At 34.7% G+C, this 16806-nt stretch overlaps 1 protein-coding gene across 4 annotated transcripts in view; it reads right to left on the bottom strand.

Annotated features, from left to right (window-relative positions):
- Positions 1-16806, bottom strand: part of LOC131060886 (zinc finger CCCH domain-containing protein 28) — a 96893-nt gene that overhangs the window by 41965 nt on the left and 38122 nt on the right. For all 4 annotated transcript variants that reach the window (XM_057994310.2, XM_057994309.2, XM_057994312.2 and 1 more), the window contains exons 2-5: positions 3493-3585; positions 3170-3233; positions 2933-3034; positions 749-847 (exon numbers count right to left, since the gene is read on the bottom strand). In XM_057994310.2, coding sequence (XP_057850293.2) covers positions 749-847; positions 2933-3034; positions 3170-3233; positions 3493-3585 — 358 coding nt within the window. The remainder of the gene's footprint in view (positions 1-748; positions 848-2932; positions 3035-3169; positions 3234-3492; positions 3586-16806) is intronic.

Genomic DNA, 16806 nt, shown 5'->3' with positions numbered 1-16806 from the left:
TTTGTTAAATGCTTGAGTCAATCCTTAACTTAGACAAATCGCTGATGAAGAGAATTTGTTTAGACAATCCACTGATTATATGAAAGAGAATCAGATCTGATATGCTGTTCCTTAATCGTTTCTATCTCCCTCTTGGAAGACGTCTTAGTTATGGATCGGAAAATTGTGAAATCTTATTTAATAAGACAATTTTCTGAAAGTATGGATATACCTCCTTTATCTATTACTGATTTGTTTTTTGGTTGTGAGTGTCATGGCCAGGGCATGACAAGAAGATAAGACTTACATGGTAAAAAAGTCACCCTAGTGGCAAGTATTTTTCTGTTTGTTTAGTTCGCTATTTTTAGCATTGGGTGAGTTATGTTTATCCTTTTGCATGGTTTCATTGTCCAATTTCTAGATAAGGAGATGAACCTCTTTGTAATAGTATCTTCTTATTTAATAGAATATTAAACATTATGTTCTATTAATTTTTACAATAAGTAACTGTAAAACATCTCATAAATACAAAACAATACCAGCTCAACTTTCTTGTAGCTCCTAAAATGTAAAATGCCCATTACAACATAATGCTCGTTATTAACATTTGAAAGCAAAATGCTTCTACTGTCCTAGCAATCAAACAGTAGATTTCAGTCAGTCAAAGCAGTATGATAAAAGAAAACAAAACACCAAGTGAATCTACAGATATTGCAAGATCTACAATATTCCCAGTAATGTTACAGGGTGTAGGATCAATAAAACCCACAGTTACATGGTCTCCTTGGCCAGCAGTTGGGGCATGATGAGCATAGCGGCACTCATCTGCTTCCCTTGAACAGCGCCCCCGTACATAATCCCGACAGACCTGAAAGATGAGATAACTCACTTAAATATCAAACAAAAGCATAAATGGCAGCAAACAACAGATCTTGTACACTACAGTGAAAATAGAAAAATTGGCGAACTGCAAGCACAACATACTCCTTGCTGTATATGATTTGTTGATACCAGGGCAGATAGTTGGATAAAAACAATATTTATTATTTAGATAGCATAATATAGGAACAGATCTCTTATTTCTAAAATTTGTCTAAGTGCAAATTTGTTAGGAGCAGTGTGAAGGGCAGCAAGGGTGCCTTCCCTCCTTCTGAATGCTTATCTATAGAATACAAAGGTTTATAAGGATATGTGTGTGTGTCTGTGTGTCTGTGTTTGTCTGTGTCTGTGTGTCTGTGTGTCTGTTTGTGTTTGTTTGTCTGTGTCTGTGTGTGTCTGTGTGTGTGTGTGAAAAATAAGAAGACAAATAGTTGGATGAAAGCGATAATTATTATTTAGATAGCATGGTATAGGAAAAGATCTCTTATTTCTAAAATTTGTCTAAGTGCAAATTTGTTAAGAGCAGTATAAAGGGCAAAGGGTGCCTTTTCTTCTACTGAATGTGTGTGCGTGTGCATGTGCGTGAAAATTGAAAAGACAAATAGTTGTATGAAAGCAATATTTATTATTTAGATATAGGAAAAGATATCTTATTTCTAAAATTTGTCTAAGTGCAAATTTGTTAAGAGCAGTGTAAAGGGCAGCAAGGGTGCCTTCCCTTCTACTGAATACTTACAAATTATTCATATCTATGGAATACAAAGGTTTATAAGCATATATATATGAAAATTGAAGAGATTACTGAAAGATATTTCATTATAAGCGAAACTAATTGAAAAATGAAAACCAAGTAAGTAGACATCCTCCAAGAACTAAGGATAGAGTTCCCTTTTGATGCAAAGTTAGAAAGATTTAAGAAAAGGAAGCTCACTCAAACAAATGTAGAAATTTAGAGTGATTAAAAGACCTTGTAGACTATTCAACACAATCTCAATGAATGAGAACAAACAATGCAGAAATATTGTACAGAATCTGAAAAAGTGATTCTAAAGGAAATAAACACAAAAAACATATGATGGAATTATATTGCCATCATCTTACAAAAGGATTCCATTTTGAACTAGCGAACCCAAGACTTCTGAGTGTTTGTGTCTGTGTGTCTGTCTGTCTGTGTGCACGTGCGTGTGTGCGTGCACGTGGATGTGCGTGTGCCTATGCGTGCACGTGTGTGCGTGTGCGTGTGTGGGTGTGTGTGTGTGCGTGAATGTGCACGTGTGGGTGTGGGTGTGGGTGTGGGTGTGTGTCAACAATTTGTCTAAAATTGAAGATCGTGTGTGTGTGCGCATCTGTGTGGGTGGGTGTGTGCGTGTGTGTGTCAACAATTTGTCTAAAATTGAAGATCGTGTGTGTGTGTGCACGTGTGTAGGTGTGCGTGTGTGTGTGCGTGCGTGTGTGTGTGTGTGTGTGTGTGTGTGTGTGTGAACAATTTGTCTAAAATTTAAGATATAAAGCGCATATATTTAATTAAGTATTATTCATATTAAGCAACAACAAATATGAAGACTCAGAGCAACAAAGGTTTCGCTATACCTTCAAAAATCTCAGCTTTAAGAAGACATGATAGGAAGAAAGTTCATAATGAGTTAGTGACAATTTGTCGGGTATGACCATAAAAAATGATGATTGAGAAGTGCAAGAACATTGACAATTAAGTTGCCATCCAAAGCACAATATAGGAGAAGGATAGCAGGCAATTTGATATAATTACTTGGAATGAGGTCAAATTATACTGTATATGTCAATCCGTTGCACCTCTTGTAGAATAACTCCTACATGCAATGCGAAACCTTTGATGGATTAATGTGCAAATGTTGCACGTTTCTATATGAATATTTATAGTGGGGTCCCCATATGAGAAAGGGTCATATTTTCTATATATACTGGTAATTTGTAATTTAATTAGTTAAGGCCTCCATGGTACACACTTCATGAGAATACCCATTAGACATATATGTTGGTTTCCTTGACTTAAGAAGCTAATAAGCATGAATGTACCTTAGCAAATGAATAATACCTCAACTGAAAGCTTGTTCATGGTCTTCAAAGGAGGAGGCGACAAAACTGGCAATGGATGTGGTAATCCGGGAGGCCCAAAGAACAAATTTGATGACCTAATCTGAAAAACAAAAACAAAAGTCTATGATACATACTTCTTCAGATGCTGGTTTAATAATATGAGCATCCCGTAGACATTAATTTCACTTTTCTTCCAATTTGGCTTTAAAATAAAATATAAAAAAACAATCTTTACCGCATCAACTCGGTAGCCTAAAGGAGCAGTTGTTGGTTGGATGCCAGCTGCTTCCTGCAGTGACCTAGAGTGAAATACATAAAAGGTTTGTTTAAATTTTCCTTTATGCAAATCTGCAAAGGGATACTTACCAAAAAAAGCCACATTCATGTGATTTCATCAACATATTTTTTTCCCTTACTTTCCTCTCAAACTCCATATCTTCTGTATGTTATTTATTATGCATCCTATCAACAGATTCCCTAGTTGGAAGTGTAAAATAAAAAAGTGCTATACTAGAGAGGAATTATGATCTAAATTCAGAAAGATGAAAAATAACTTACACCCGAATCCGCGGTGAAGGATGATAATAGCGACAAGTAATACCTCGTAAACAACGATCACGGAGAGAATCAAAACATACAGTCACTTTATTCCTGAAAGAAAAAGTTACAAAGTCAAAGCAGTTCTATCATTGTTGAAAAGAAAAGAACAAATTTTTCAACAAAAATCCATACAATTATAATCCAACGTCGTGTAAAGATTGAATACCCTCAATATCAACACCAATCCCATTTGCACAACAAAAACAAAGAAAATGTCCACAAATTATCTGCATATCACCTTGCAACACAGTTTCTAACAAGGCTTAATACTATTATATATTTAAGATAAAAATATCATAGCATACGTTTTTTTCACAAAAAATTGTATAGCCAAATAATCTAAAAATGTAAGGAATTAAAATTAAAATATTTTTTTCCCTTTTCTACCATGCCATATGACAACTTGTTCACACAATTACATATTTGGCCTTCTCAATTAGATTTGGTGGACCTAGATGAGGCAATAATATAAATTACAGAGGTCCCATAAAGAAATAAAGGTTACTCTAAAACGACAATGCATATATGTAGCACCTGACTAAGTCTAAAGAGAGTTATTTGATGCTTAAAGCAATGACTCGGTTTGCTTTTCAATTTTTATTCATCAACATATATCCTATAAAAAAATTCATCTATCTAACTAGTAATGCATTACTAGAAAGCTCCAAAGTAAATTAGATTTCAGAATTTGATTATAAAAAACTGTCATCCAAATTGATCGCTCATTAGAAGCTCAAATGAGCTTCTATTCTTGCTTCTAGCGCCAATCAAATAATCCAATTACCAATTCCAAGTTTAAAGCAATATACATGACTTCTTCAGCTTTTTCTTGCCCTCATGCTTGCCAATAAACAAATAAGTCATGATCCCATATAACAATGATTTAAGTTATAGTTTACCAACATCCTTGTCAAGAGTCAACTTGTATTTATAGATTGAAATTTATACAAGTCCTAAGGGTCACCTTTGTTGATACCTTTGTTGCAACATCGTATCAGGCAATTACATTATGATGTGATTTTGATCTGTAATGTTCCCACTTTGGAATAGAATTTAATAATAATAATAACATTAAAAAAGAAAAGAATAAAAATAAATTTTAAATTAAAATATAAAATTATACAATTAAATATAATTAAAATTTAATTAAGTTAATGAATGGTCAAAAGACATGGAAGGAAAAGTTGTGACTCCCTCAAACATGGGATATAAAAGGGAGAAGACAACCTCATTTTGAAAAGGGGATAATTTGGGAATCAGAAGTGCAAATCTGATTTAAATAAGAAGTGCAGATCTGATTATGAAAGGTTGCATCCCTCTCAAAGGGCAGAAGTAATGAAGAGTTGCACTCTTTCAAAGGGTGTGTCTCTTGCCAAAGCGCATCCACAATGAAGAGGTGTGACCTCTCCCTCACATTGAGAGATATAAAGGAAAGGAGTCAAAAGCATCCAGTGACATGATCATTGATCAGATCAGTTCAGAACTATTATTAAGTTACAGGAATTGGCAGCCTCCTAGTAGGGGACATTACATGATCCCTTTCGGATTGCACTTGATATGTATGTGGTTCCATGATGTTTTACCTTACATAACAATTTAGATTATATGACGATTACATCATATGATTTTAGATTTTTCAAGTTCATTATTTCCATATAATGCTATGATGATGTTTGCCATAAACATATGATGTTGTATCTTGATTCATGATTTTGATATGCCATCCTATCATTGCAGATAGTATATGAGCTTATTTGGGTGCATGTGCATTGCATATATTATCATATGGATTTAAGAATCCATGTCTATACAAGATTTATGAGATGAATTCTATTGAGACTGATTTCCGCACATACTAGTCCACTAGGGACGAAGCGTTTATGAAGTATGTCTATAATTTCTTCTTGGCTTTAACTGTTTTTTCTTCAGATGTTATTCTCAATGTATTTGATGTGCGATACCAAGTAACACAAACAGGAATAATTCAATGGAGGTTAATTAAGACAAATTAAAATGGAAGTGTTCGTACCATCTCAATCCACTCATGGATGTATAAGACAAGTCTATGGGTATACCAGTATAGCCACACACCGGCCCTAGGTAACTTTGCTTATACTCCACAAATGCTATGCATGCTGTCTGATTTTTTTTAATTATGATGGCTTATGGTGTTCCAAATTTTTAGAAATAATGAAAACTTAATTGTGCATTAATTTGAATGTTAAAAATGTTTTGAAAACTTATTGGACCCATTTGTATGTAAATGCTATCTTTTAAGAAACTAAAAAGGTTAATTTCATGTTTTTTTGGGTGTAATTTGGCTATATGTTCATCATATATGGGAAAGGCATCTTATAGAAACCTCTTGGGAGCTTTAGGTTGCTTTTAAGACACATTTAGTCACCAACCTTTAAATGTAATTTCATTTGCATTTGGATGTGCAAACTTGAATGTGAATTTTTAGAAATAATTAAAACTTATTTGTGCATTTATTTGAGTGTTAAAATGATTGGAAAAGTGCTTGGACCCATTTCTATGTAAATGCTATCTTTTGGGAATCTAAAAAGGTTAATTTCATGTCTTTGGGGTGTAATTTAGATGCATGTTCATCATATACGAGAAAGGCATCTTCTAGAAGCCTCTCGAGAGATTTAGGTGGCATTTAAGACACAGTCACCAACTTTTAAATGTCATTTCATTTGCATTTGGATGTGCAAATTTGAAAGTGAATTTGGATTTGCGTTTCATGAGAGTTTGGACTTGATTTGGAAAAGATATTTTGGAGTGGAAAAATATCTTGGAAATATCCCAATTTTGGAAATTAAAGTTGTCTTATTAATTATTATTCAAAAAGTGAATTATGGGCTCTTGCTTCCTTTTGAAGTAATGGACACATGTCAACAATTAATCGGACGAAGTTATGTAAACTTTGTTGAGCACACGATTATACCGAGAGGGGGGGTGAATCAGTATAATGATAACTTTTATTAATTCAAACTTTATCAATCAGAATTACAATGATCACACACATGCAAAGAACACAGTAACACGATATTTATGTGAAAACCCTTATGAGAGAAAACCAGAGGAAAATACTTGATTTATATAATATTTTTTTACAAATTTAGACGCACCAACACCTCATTCAATTCGTGAATGCTTGTCCACTAGAGGCACCAACCCCTCATTCAGTTTGTGAGAACTTCCCCACTACAGGCACCAACCCCTCATTCAGTTAGAGGCAAAAATCTCTCAATCAAAAATATAGTCACAAGAGTTATAATCCTTTTCTCAATCTGTAATAAATCCTTCTTCAATTTTGCTATGAAATGGCTATAAGTCTGCCACAACATTCTCTTCACTATTTTGCTATAATGAAGTTCTTTATACCACCTTCAAATCTGCTATAAACCTGATCACAAAACTGCCACAAATAGATCACAATCTGCTCGTAAACTCCTTATATACTTCTAGTTCTGAATTGATCTTCTTTATATAATGCTTTCTCTTGGTGTATGCACTTGATCTAACTTCTTTTTCAACTTCACACACACTCTTCTCCTCCATCTTCAACCTCTATACATATATCTCCATATTTATCTGAAAGAGTGTGACTCTTTCTAATAGACATGCTTTTTGATTTTTTTGTTTTAATAAATAAATAACACTACTCCAAACTAAATCGCAACTTTTGGAGAATAATTACTAATCAATTATATTAATGTCTTGTTTAATAACAAGATCATACCACTTCAAACTTATTAAAAGTGCACCTTTTTAAGATCACACTCACTTATATTAATGTCTTGTTTAATAACAAGATCATACCACTTCAAAACTTATTAAAAGTGTGCCTTCTTAAGATCATACTACAACGATTAGTCATAAAGACTATTGATTTAAGGAAAGAATGTTGGCATAATTCAAATACGATTTGAATATAAATAATTATGGATTATTAGCAAGGAGGTTCGATCATATCCAACAAATAATACGAGTGGAGTAGTCAATACCGCAAAGAAAATGTTTATATCGCGTTGACCAATCATTGGGAAAAGTTTCACTGAATACAGTAATACTGTCGATAACAATGCTTCGATCGATATAATCACATATTTTACAAAGTGATTAAGAGGGCAAGTAGTGTCCAGCAATCTATTAACAAATGACTTTAATAGAAGACAAAGAAAACAAAGATCCACCTATCGATAGGAACATTCCCGTAAATCACCATCAAAAATGGAATGTTTCATATCCAACAGTAGCGATGATATTAAAGAAATGTATAAGACCAGTGATAAGTCAATATAAGGGAAGCTGCAATTGAAGATTACGAGATTATAGTTTGGAGAACTAACAGCAGTCTTCTTCACGTCAATCAAGATTAGTTAGTCTTAACAAAGTGGTTATGAGGAGTGATTAGTCTTTGAAGGGATGCGATTGGTTATAAACAGGTGTTACCATTTCAAACAGTCACACCTGGAGGAAGAGTCGCCACCTTACAAACCGATGGAGAGATATAAGTAAAACATGCCAGCAGTCGAAGGGGGGGAACCTAGCACGGAATATAATTGATAAGGCACTGAATATACAGCAGACAAATTAACTGAGACAATTCGTTATGAATTTCCTGTGTGTATATAATAAGCACTGTGACTGTATATTAATATTTCTGCATATTTATTATAATTAATGTACTGTGTTATGATTAATTATACACACCCAAATAGATGTCAGTCTGATTTAATAACATTCTGTAGTTCATCTTGTGATACTGTATTTCTCTATACTCTCTGAGTGCTTCCAGCCATGGTAGAAAGGGTGTAGGCAGAAGAAGAAGAGTTAGTCCATTGATTGCAGTCCATATACATCTATTGTTTGGGATCATTTTGCATACACTTAATTGCTAAATCAGAGACAGCCTTGCTATTGACATTCCATCATGATATTACGAGTGTCAACCATTGTGTATTAAATTATTATTGCATTGACTATCCATATTTACAAATGTTTATAGTGAAATTGAGGAAATCAGTCTCTTGCAATTGGTTAAATGTTCCTAGTAATATAAAGGTGACATTACACTACATGATCCATCATCAGGATGAAAGCAATAGTTAGAGAGCAGAAATCTATCATGTTCAATCCAGAAATGAATAATACTAAATCTATCATTTTCAACCTCTAGAACATGAAATGTCCCTCCGAGATGAACCAAGCACCATGAAACAAACTCTCAAGCTACGATCTCAAAAATATTTACTGGTGCAAGGCAGCTTGACATCGAGAGATGATAATGGAATGCTACTCAAATGCCTTAGCCAAACACAGTCCAGCAAGGTGATAGATAAATGCCATCAAGGTATCTATGCATGCCAAAATCACTGCTTACAAGATTCTCAAGTCAAGTTTATGGCGACCTTCTTTATTCAACGATGTGGCTGAAAGAGTGAGAAAGTGTGACTCCTGTCAGAAGTATTCAAAAAAATTAAAGGTTTTAGGCACTCTACCTCTTATGTCTGTAACAGCAAAATCTCACTTCCAACATTGGGGAGTTGATTTCATAGGGGAAATTCAAGAAAAATCCAACAACGGATATAAATGGATCTTGTGGCTACCAACTATTTCACCAACTGCGTTGAGGCAATCCCAACCGAAAAAGCTACATGAAAGGTGGTAATAGATTTTCTATTGAACAACATCATAACCAAGTTCGATGTGCCGAAAAGAATAATAGCAGATATTGCCATGTGTTTTAGATCACGTGACATTTTGAGTTTATGCACAAATTATGGTATTGATCTAATTCATTCTTCCCCTTTCCAAGAGAATGGACAAACTGGATCCAACAAAAATAACCTTATAAAGATCATCAGGACAACCCTGGAAATAAGAAAAGGTGGGATGACCAGTTAAAATATACATTATGGGTTGACAAAGTAACTAATAAGGCTGCTATTGGTAAAAGCCCATTTGAGCTTGTTTATGGGATGGATGCAAAGCTGCTAGTCAATCTGGGGTTGCTTATGAATCAACTGCTACAAGATGTCAATGATGGAGAATATGCTGCAATTTCTCATAGAGTAATGGAGCTGATAGAATTGGGCAAAAACAAGAGGATGTGCATGAAAAGATCTTGTTATAAAAGAAAATAAGGAAACAGTTATTAAACAATAAAGCACTTCAAAGAAACTTCCAAATCAAATATTTGATCCTCATGTGCCATGCTAGGTCTAAGGACAAAGGTAAACATTGAAAACTTGATCCCTAATGGCTTGGGCCATGTAAGGATCCAAAGTATGCTCACGATGTATGCAATTCACAGATTTAGTGGGAGTTTTGCATTTAAAGCATTACATCAAGTGACTAATGCTAGTCCTACCTTGAATATTATTTTGTGCTTTGTGTTTGTGTTCATTTTGTATTGTCTAGTATCATCATATTTGTGCAATCATGACCCTTGCTTGTCATGATGAAAAGTGTTTGTCCTCTTTTGTTTGGTCCCCTCTTCTAGTCTGCTCCCAAAGATAGCTAGATTATCGTTGTGCCTATAAGAGGCAAACATCCCCAACTAAAGCCACAATTAGTGCCCAGATTTGTAGACCTCAAGTTTGCATAGTGACTAAGTCCTTGTCATTTCATGCACTTTTGTCCTTGCTACTCCCATCATAGATAACCAATCTAGAATGTTTCCTAATTGGTCAAAGATTGCATTGTTGTTGTCCCCTTCATCCCCTATGTGCCTATCAATATTAGCAATTGCACAAATCAAAAAATGTTCTTGGCTCATTTCCCTTTGTTTGTCGAGCTTTCAGACTTCCAAAGTTTCCCTTCCCCTGATACCATTTTCATGATCCACTTGATCTCCAAAATTCAAACCCCTTACATTATTTCCTTATTGTGTCAAAGTTTTGGGCCTCCCATACTTGAGTACCATCATTGCGTTCCAAAAAACTCCAAAGTTCAACATTTCTTCTTAAGCATTCATATCAGGCTACGGGTTCAAACTTTCCCTTAGTTGGGTACCTTATAATCATCATCCCTAATTCTTGACTCCTAACTCAATACTTTCACCTAGTTACTTTATCAAAGTCGGACTTTCAGCCTTAACTCTACCATAGTACTTGTTCCTTGTCAACCCTAACGCTCAAACTCTTCCATTTCCCTCATCTAACTTTTCCAAGTCAAAACTCCACCCATTCCCTTACTCGAGTACTTTCCAAGGCCCAACCCTCAATAACTTCTTGCATGTATCCTATCTAAGTTGGAGATGCAAGCATGCCTTCAAAGTGATACAAAGTATGAGTCATCTCTGAACTTCCCACTACTTGCATACCTTAATTGTTTGAGCTCCTTGTCACTCCCAAATCTCAACCTCTGGCATCCCAACAACAATATGGGTCATAAGGTATACACAACTTCTGAAGTTCGAAACTTCCACGCTTTTCACTATTCAAACCTACCTACCTCCTTGCATGTCCTCGAATGTCATTTATGACTATATTTGATGTCACAACCTCCAAATAAACATTTTTCATGCCCGAAAACCGCAATTTATCATTTAGGCCGACTTCACAAGCAATTTCAATAGTAAAAGAGAAAACAACCAAGAATGTCATAAATGATCCAATGAAGCTCCACGACTACCAAATCAGATCTATTTGCATCCAAAAGTCATTTTTTAATGCATAAACATTGATTCAAAGGAAATAAAAGATGAAAGTGCCCATGCTATATTTAATAATGTGGTTAGATCTCTAACCCAATCGTTCTAACGACATCTCCAAGCTTTTTAGCGGATTTTGCAAGTTCTTTTTACACCTTGTACTCTCAAATCTTGAAGATGTTAATGCTCAAAATGATGGCAAACATAGACAATTTTCTAATACTTTTCCAAGTGTCTCTACAATTCTCGAAGGGATGATTTCTGCATGCAAGCATTAATGTGATGGGGTCACAAGCATGGGTAACCTCAAAAAAAGAAATATGGCCACACTTTGTTTCAAAGGGTCATATACCCTAGTTGTAAATCTATAGAAACTGTTTTATTTTTCACTTACAGAATTGGTCATTTGTTGCTTTCAATCACCACATTGCCAATGCGGTCTAGGTTTTCAAATCACATCAATCCAACTTATCTTGTGAGCAACATTTCTATGAAACTAGAAATAGAACATTTCTGAGTGTTATTTGTAATAGAGTGTCATGCCCCCACCAAGAAGTGTGATTGCAGCATTATCAATAAATGTCTTGACTTGGGCAAATGAAATAAAAAAGGCAGTGATCCATTAATAAGGTTGATTAATATTAATTAAAGACTATTGGACAGAGATTCCTCAAGAGATGCAATTAAAATTAAAATAAATATAATAAGGCAGTGCTTGGTTATGAGATATAAAAGGGAGAAAAGAGAACTTCATTTGAAGAAAAAGAGATGAAGGAAGAAAGAAGGGAGCAAATGAATCAAGGAAGCATTAAAGGGAAAAAGATAAGGAAGTGACTCTTCCAAACGGGCAGAAATGATGAAGGGTTGTGACCCTTTCAGTAATTGTGACAGGTTGAGACCATTATGAAGAGGTGCGACTCTCCCTCACATTGGAGGATATAAAGGGGAAAAATTTTCATTTAATGAGAAAAAAAAAGGGAGATCAATTTGAAGAATAATATATTATTCTCAAGAGCAGCAACAAAAAATGGTGACTCAATTCTTATGAAAGGTGGTGACCCTTCCACCAATAAAGTATATAGGAAAATTAATTTCAAGCATTGAAGGGGACTTATCAATCAATGGAGGAAATCAATACAATTAACATTACTTCTCCTAAGAGAGCAGAGAACCTTCAACAATCAAATACAGATCGAACCATTCAGCAATAGCACTCATCCAAGAGAGCAGCGTTCAGCTTTCAAAGAGGGAAACAGAATCATATTGAATCTGTCCAAATTACCATAGCAGACTGAAAATACATAACCTGCAATAATTCTAAAAGAATTGTGGGCAAGATTTAGTGTCCTCCCAAAAGGGAACATTACATAAAGTTATATTGGTAAAAATAATACGATTCTCATCTTAAGTTGGAATTACTGTTTCAGGACTAAATTCAGGTAAATCCCAAAAAAGGACTCTACATAGTGTCTCCATTACAGTTTCTATTTCTCTAGAAGAATCTTCCAATCACAGCTAGGGTTTTGTCTTTGCCACATTTGTTCACATGAGTGTAATGTTAGGTTTGATGAATATGATAGCATTTTAATACATAATATGGTTGACTATAAGGAATATGCCTTCGACCAGATATTAGGGTGTATTAATTTAGATATGAATGATGCATTTATGGATTTAGATGCTATCATAGATTCTTGAGCTTAATGTTTTTAATATCAGTTTCTAGTGATTAATATTGTTTGAAGACCTTAAACCAGGAATAGCACATAAAGAGCATTACAATTGGCAAATTTCTTATGAAGTTATAATGGTAAAAATAATATGTTTCTCATCTTAATTTGGAATTACTGTTTCAGGACTAAATTCAAGTAAATCCCAAAAACGGACTCTACATAGTGTCTCCATGATAGCTTCTATTTCTCTAGAAGAGTCTTCCAATCACAGCTAGGGTTTCGTCTTTGCCACATTTGCTCGCATGAGTGTCATGTTAGATTTGATGAATATGATAGCACTCTAATTCATTGCAAGCATTATAATGGTATCTTCTATTTACACATGGATTTATGCTGTTTTGTGATGGATTCTTAAGTATGCTTTGTTATTAGCGTTATCCATTTGATGTATATAAAATGCACAAATCATTATTCATTATGGTTTCAGTTGCTTTAATTTCAATAAAATGAGACTCTGCCCCACAATAAATAGGCACCAATCCTAAGAACCAATGATTCAATCACGTAATCTTAAATGAACAAATCATTCACTAATAGTATAGTAATTAGTTTCAAGATTTGTGCAATTTATGATTCGATAATTCAATAGGAAAACATCACTATGGTCTTTATTATGCAAATCATTTGTTAATCATATCCTCGCACCTTCAACTTGCAGTTTCTATAATGATGATCACACCAACTATATAAGAGGTTATTTGTGCAATTGGTTTGCCTTTAGCCTAGTGACAATCTTTAGAGTTGAACTTAGGATACAACTTCGAATATCACACCTTGCAATATCTTTTTAGCATTTCAATCCTACTTAGGCTACCTCTAGACACACAAACCTAGGCCTAGCTAAGATCAAAACGCAAGAGAGCTTACCCACTCTCATTCATTTGCCCTGAAACCACTATGATCTATTGATGAACTCTTGTTTTACCCTCATGAATGACACCCCTTGGCCTTGATGCTAAAACTATGTTCTATGATTGTGGACCTACATTTTTTGAAAGTAACAACTGCGAGTTTTATGTCAGCGACAAAGCCCACAATAACTTACGTTTTATTATTTTGGTCACAGAGGACTATGTCACCATGATAGATGTCACCTTTACAAGGTTTTGGGCAAGAAAAACACCACAAAAGCATTGCAAAGTAGTCGGAGTTGTCCATCTTCCCACGTCAACCCAAATCTAGCAGCCTATAATTGACAGCCTACAAACGAAATTTCGATCCTATAAGAATTTGATAGAGGAATTAACAACTTTTGAGAAGTAGTTTAGCATATGACATTCTAAGTGATTTCAATTGAATTTGTTGGTAGGGGACTCAAATCAAATGGGAATTCACCATAGCACCTCCACCTTGTTGCAATTGTATCCAAATGGATGTTTAACCGTATTTGCGAATTAGATTTCCTCACTAGTCCAAGAACTTTTTGTTAGTTTGTTGGCGAACCTATAATGTCTTGAGCCAAAAGAATAATGAAGATCCAATTTTAACCTCCCACAAACACTTATTATTTGGATAACACTATCGAGCCCTGGTATTCAATCAAATCTTAGACAAATCAGATTAAAATTACTATTTATGCATCATTACATTTCAAACAGTAAATGACAAACATAACTCTAGACTCTAGATCTTCTTATAAAATGAACAGCACATAACAGATGTAAATCCTAATCTTTTTCTCATTGCAATAATGACTATATTGCATTCAAACAATTATATAATATTAGTAACTACAACAACAATTGCAAATCAGATCAATACAATGTGTCTAGAGTCTATGTCCAATGAAAGCTCAAATACAAACTATGTATGAGACTGCCCTCCAAAATCACAAGGTTTTTCATCCTAGGATTTCCACACTTGAGCACAAGTGCTCAAAATGGATTTTGAAAAGAATTTGGTTAAGTGTAGATGATGATCCTGAATGAAAACATTCACTCTTTTATATCATCCACAAACAAAACAGATCGGCCACCAAGCACATCTGCCACTTCAAATTTGAAGATCATGGGAAAAGATTCTACTTTAAAAGTTATGGCAACAAAAACAAATTACTGGAAACAATACAACATGTTCTAGGAAGTTAGGAGGGGAACAAGAACACAGGCAAAAATATCAGGGATCGAGGATCAGCCATACCACCAAACTGTTAATGCATGGTAGCTTATGCAAGATAAGATCTTCCTAACCTTCCTTGTTCTGTTATTTATCTACATGCTTCATGTCTGATTTATATTGCATATGATTATCGGATTGTACAAACATTGCTTATCATTATGCTATCGGGCTAACAACCCGATAGCATATTAATGTCAATTGTTAATTGGCATTAATATGCTATCGGGGTATTAACCCGATAGCATATTAAATGCTATAAGTTATCGGGCTTAATTATATCGGGCATATTTGTTATCGGGTTTAATGAATACAACGCTTCATTTGGCATTAACATTGTTTAACAAATGCACCGGTTGGATTATATACATCGTGCACTTTGAATCATCGGTGTTTATATGAACCGATTCATTAAATTGATCAGTCATTATATTATGATATTACAATATGCTATCGGGGGTTTTTGAACCGATAATCAGCATTGTGTTAATGGTATAATTGTAAAGGCACCGATCAATGGGTGCATTGATCGATCATGCCTAAAAGGCATGACCGGTCAATACACCAATTGACCGGTTGCCTAAATGATATATATGCCAATTGAATTCATTTGGAGAAGACATAGAAAATATTAAATGATCTCTCTCCTTCAGACCTGCAGATAAAAATCAGAATTATTAGACATTGACATAATTCCTCATATCCATATATAGCATTCATAGTTCATAACTTGTTCTTTAATTAAAATTGAAATAACTTTACACAAACACATACTACTGGTTAAGGCGTCAAGGGTCAAGCAAAAAGCATGTCAGTAAGGGAAAGTCTGAAGATCCAACAAATACAACAGCAAGATGAGGAGCAGATGGAAGGCATAACATGATGGAGAAGCCCAACACTCCATAGGAAGACGGGAAGAGTGAAGTCGGAAGAAAAAGTATACTTGAGAAGTGAAAACACACAACAGATGGAAACAGGAAAGGCACAAGTATAGACCTAATATGTATAGACTTAAATAGAATGGAAACTAGACATAACATAGCCCTTTGTATAACTAAGTTTATCCAAATTTGGCTTTGTTAATTCAAGCTCTTGTTGAAACAGGAATCGTAGAATGTCTCAAAATATGGAATTTATCTAAAGGGTTCATCAAATTATCACCCTCAAGGTAATGGATTAGCAGAATCAGCCAATACGAACCTATTAAGGATTATCAACAGACTTGTTTCTTTCTATCCAAAGGGGTGGCATTTACATTTGAAAAAAGGCTCTCCAAATAGACACAATAAATCTCAGTTGGTCTATGGGAAAAAAGCAAATATGGCTGCTTCTATTAAACTTCCAGCAGTAGAGTTCATTTCTCAGCTGGAAGTGGAAGAAAATGGTGCAATGACTGTAAGATTAGCAAGCCCACTGCAATTGGAAGAGGAGAGAGTTGGCCAGAAAATAGGAAGAATAAACATTAAAAGGTAGTTTAAAAAGAAAAGCCATGACTCAAAATCTCAGCTCAGGACCTCTTGGTTCACGTTTTATCATTCACCGAACATTAGAATAATATATCCAAGGATACTCTGCCCTCTCTTGAACAAAATCACCGTGTGCCAAGATTACGAGAAAGACCACACGACGACTCCAAGGTTTATATATGCAAACGGGCGACTTTGTGTTGGATAGCTACCTCAGTTATGTATGTTGAAATACAAGGGGGACTTACGCTTGGCTTGTTCAATTCACAATGAAGATCCAGATAATGACACT

The sequence above is a fragment of the Cryptomeria japonica genome, chromosome 5 (assembly GCF_030272615.1).
Source record: "Cryptomeria japonica chromosome 5, Sugi_1.0, whole genome shotgun sequence".
Classification (NCBI taxonomy): domain Eukaryota; kingdom Viridiplantae; phylum Streptophyta; class Pinopsida; order Cupressales; family Cupressaceae; genus Cryptomeria; species Cryptomeria japonica.
The sequence above is the reverse complement of the archived record's forward strand: the minus strand, read 5'-3'. Positions and strand labels throughout refer to the sequence as shown.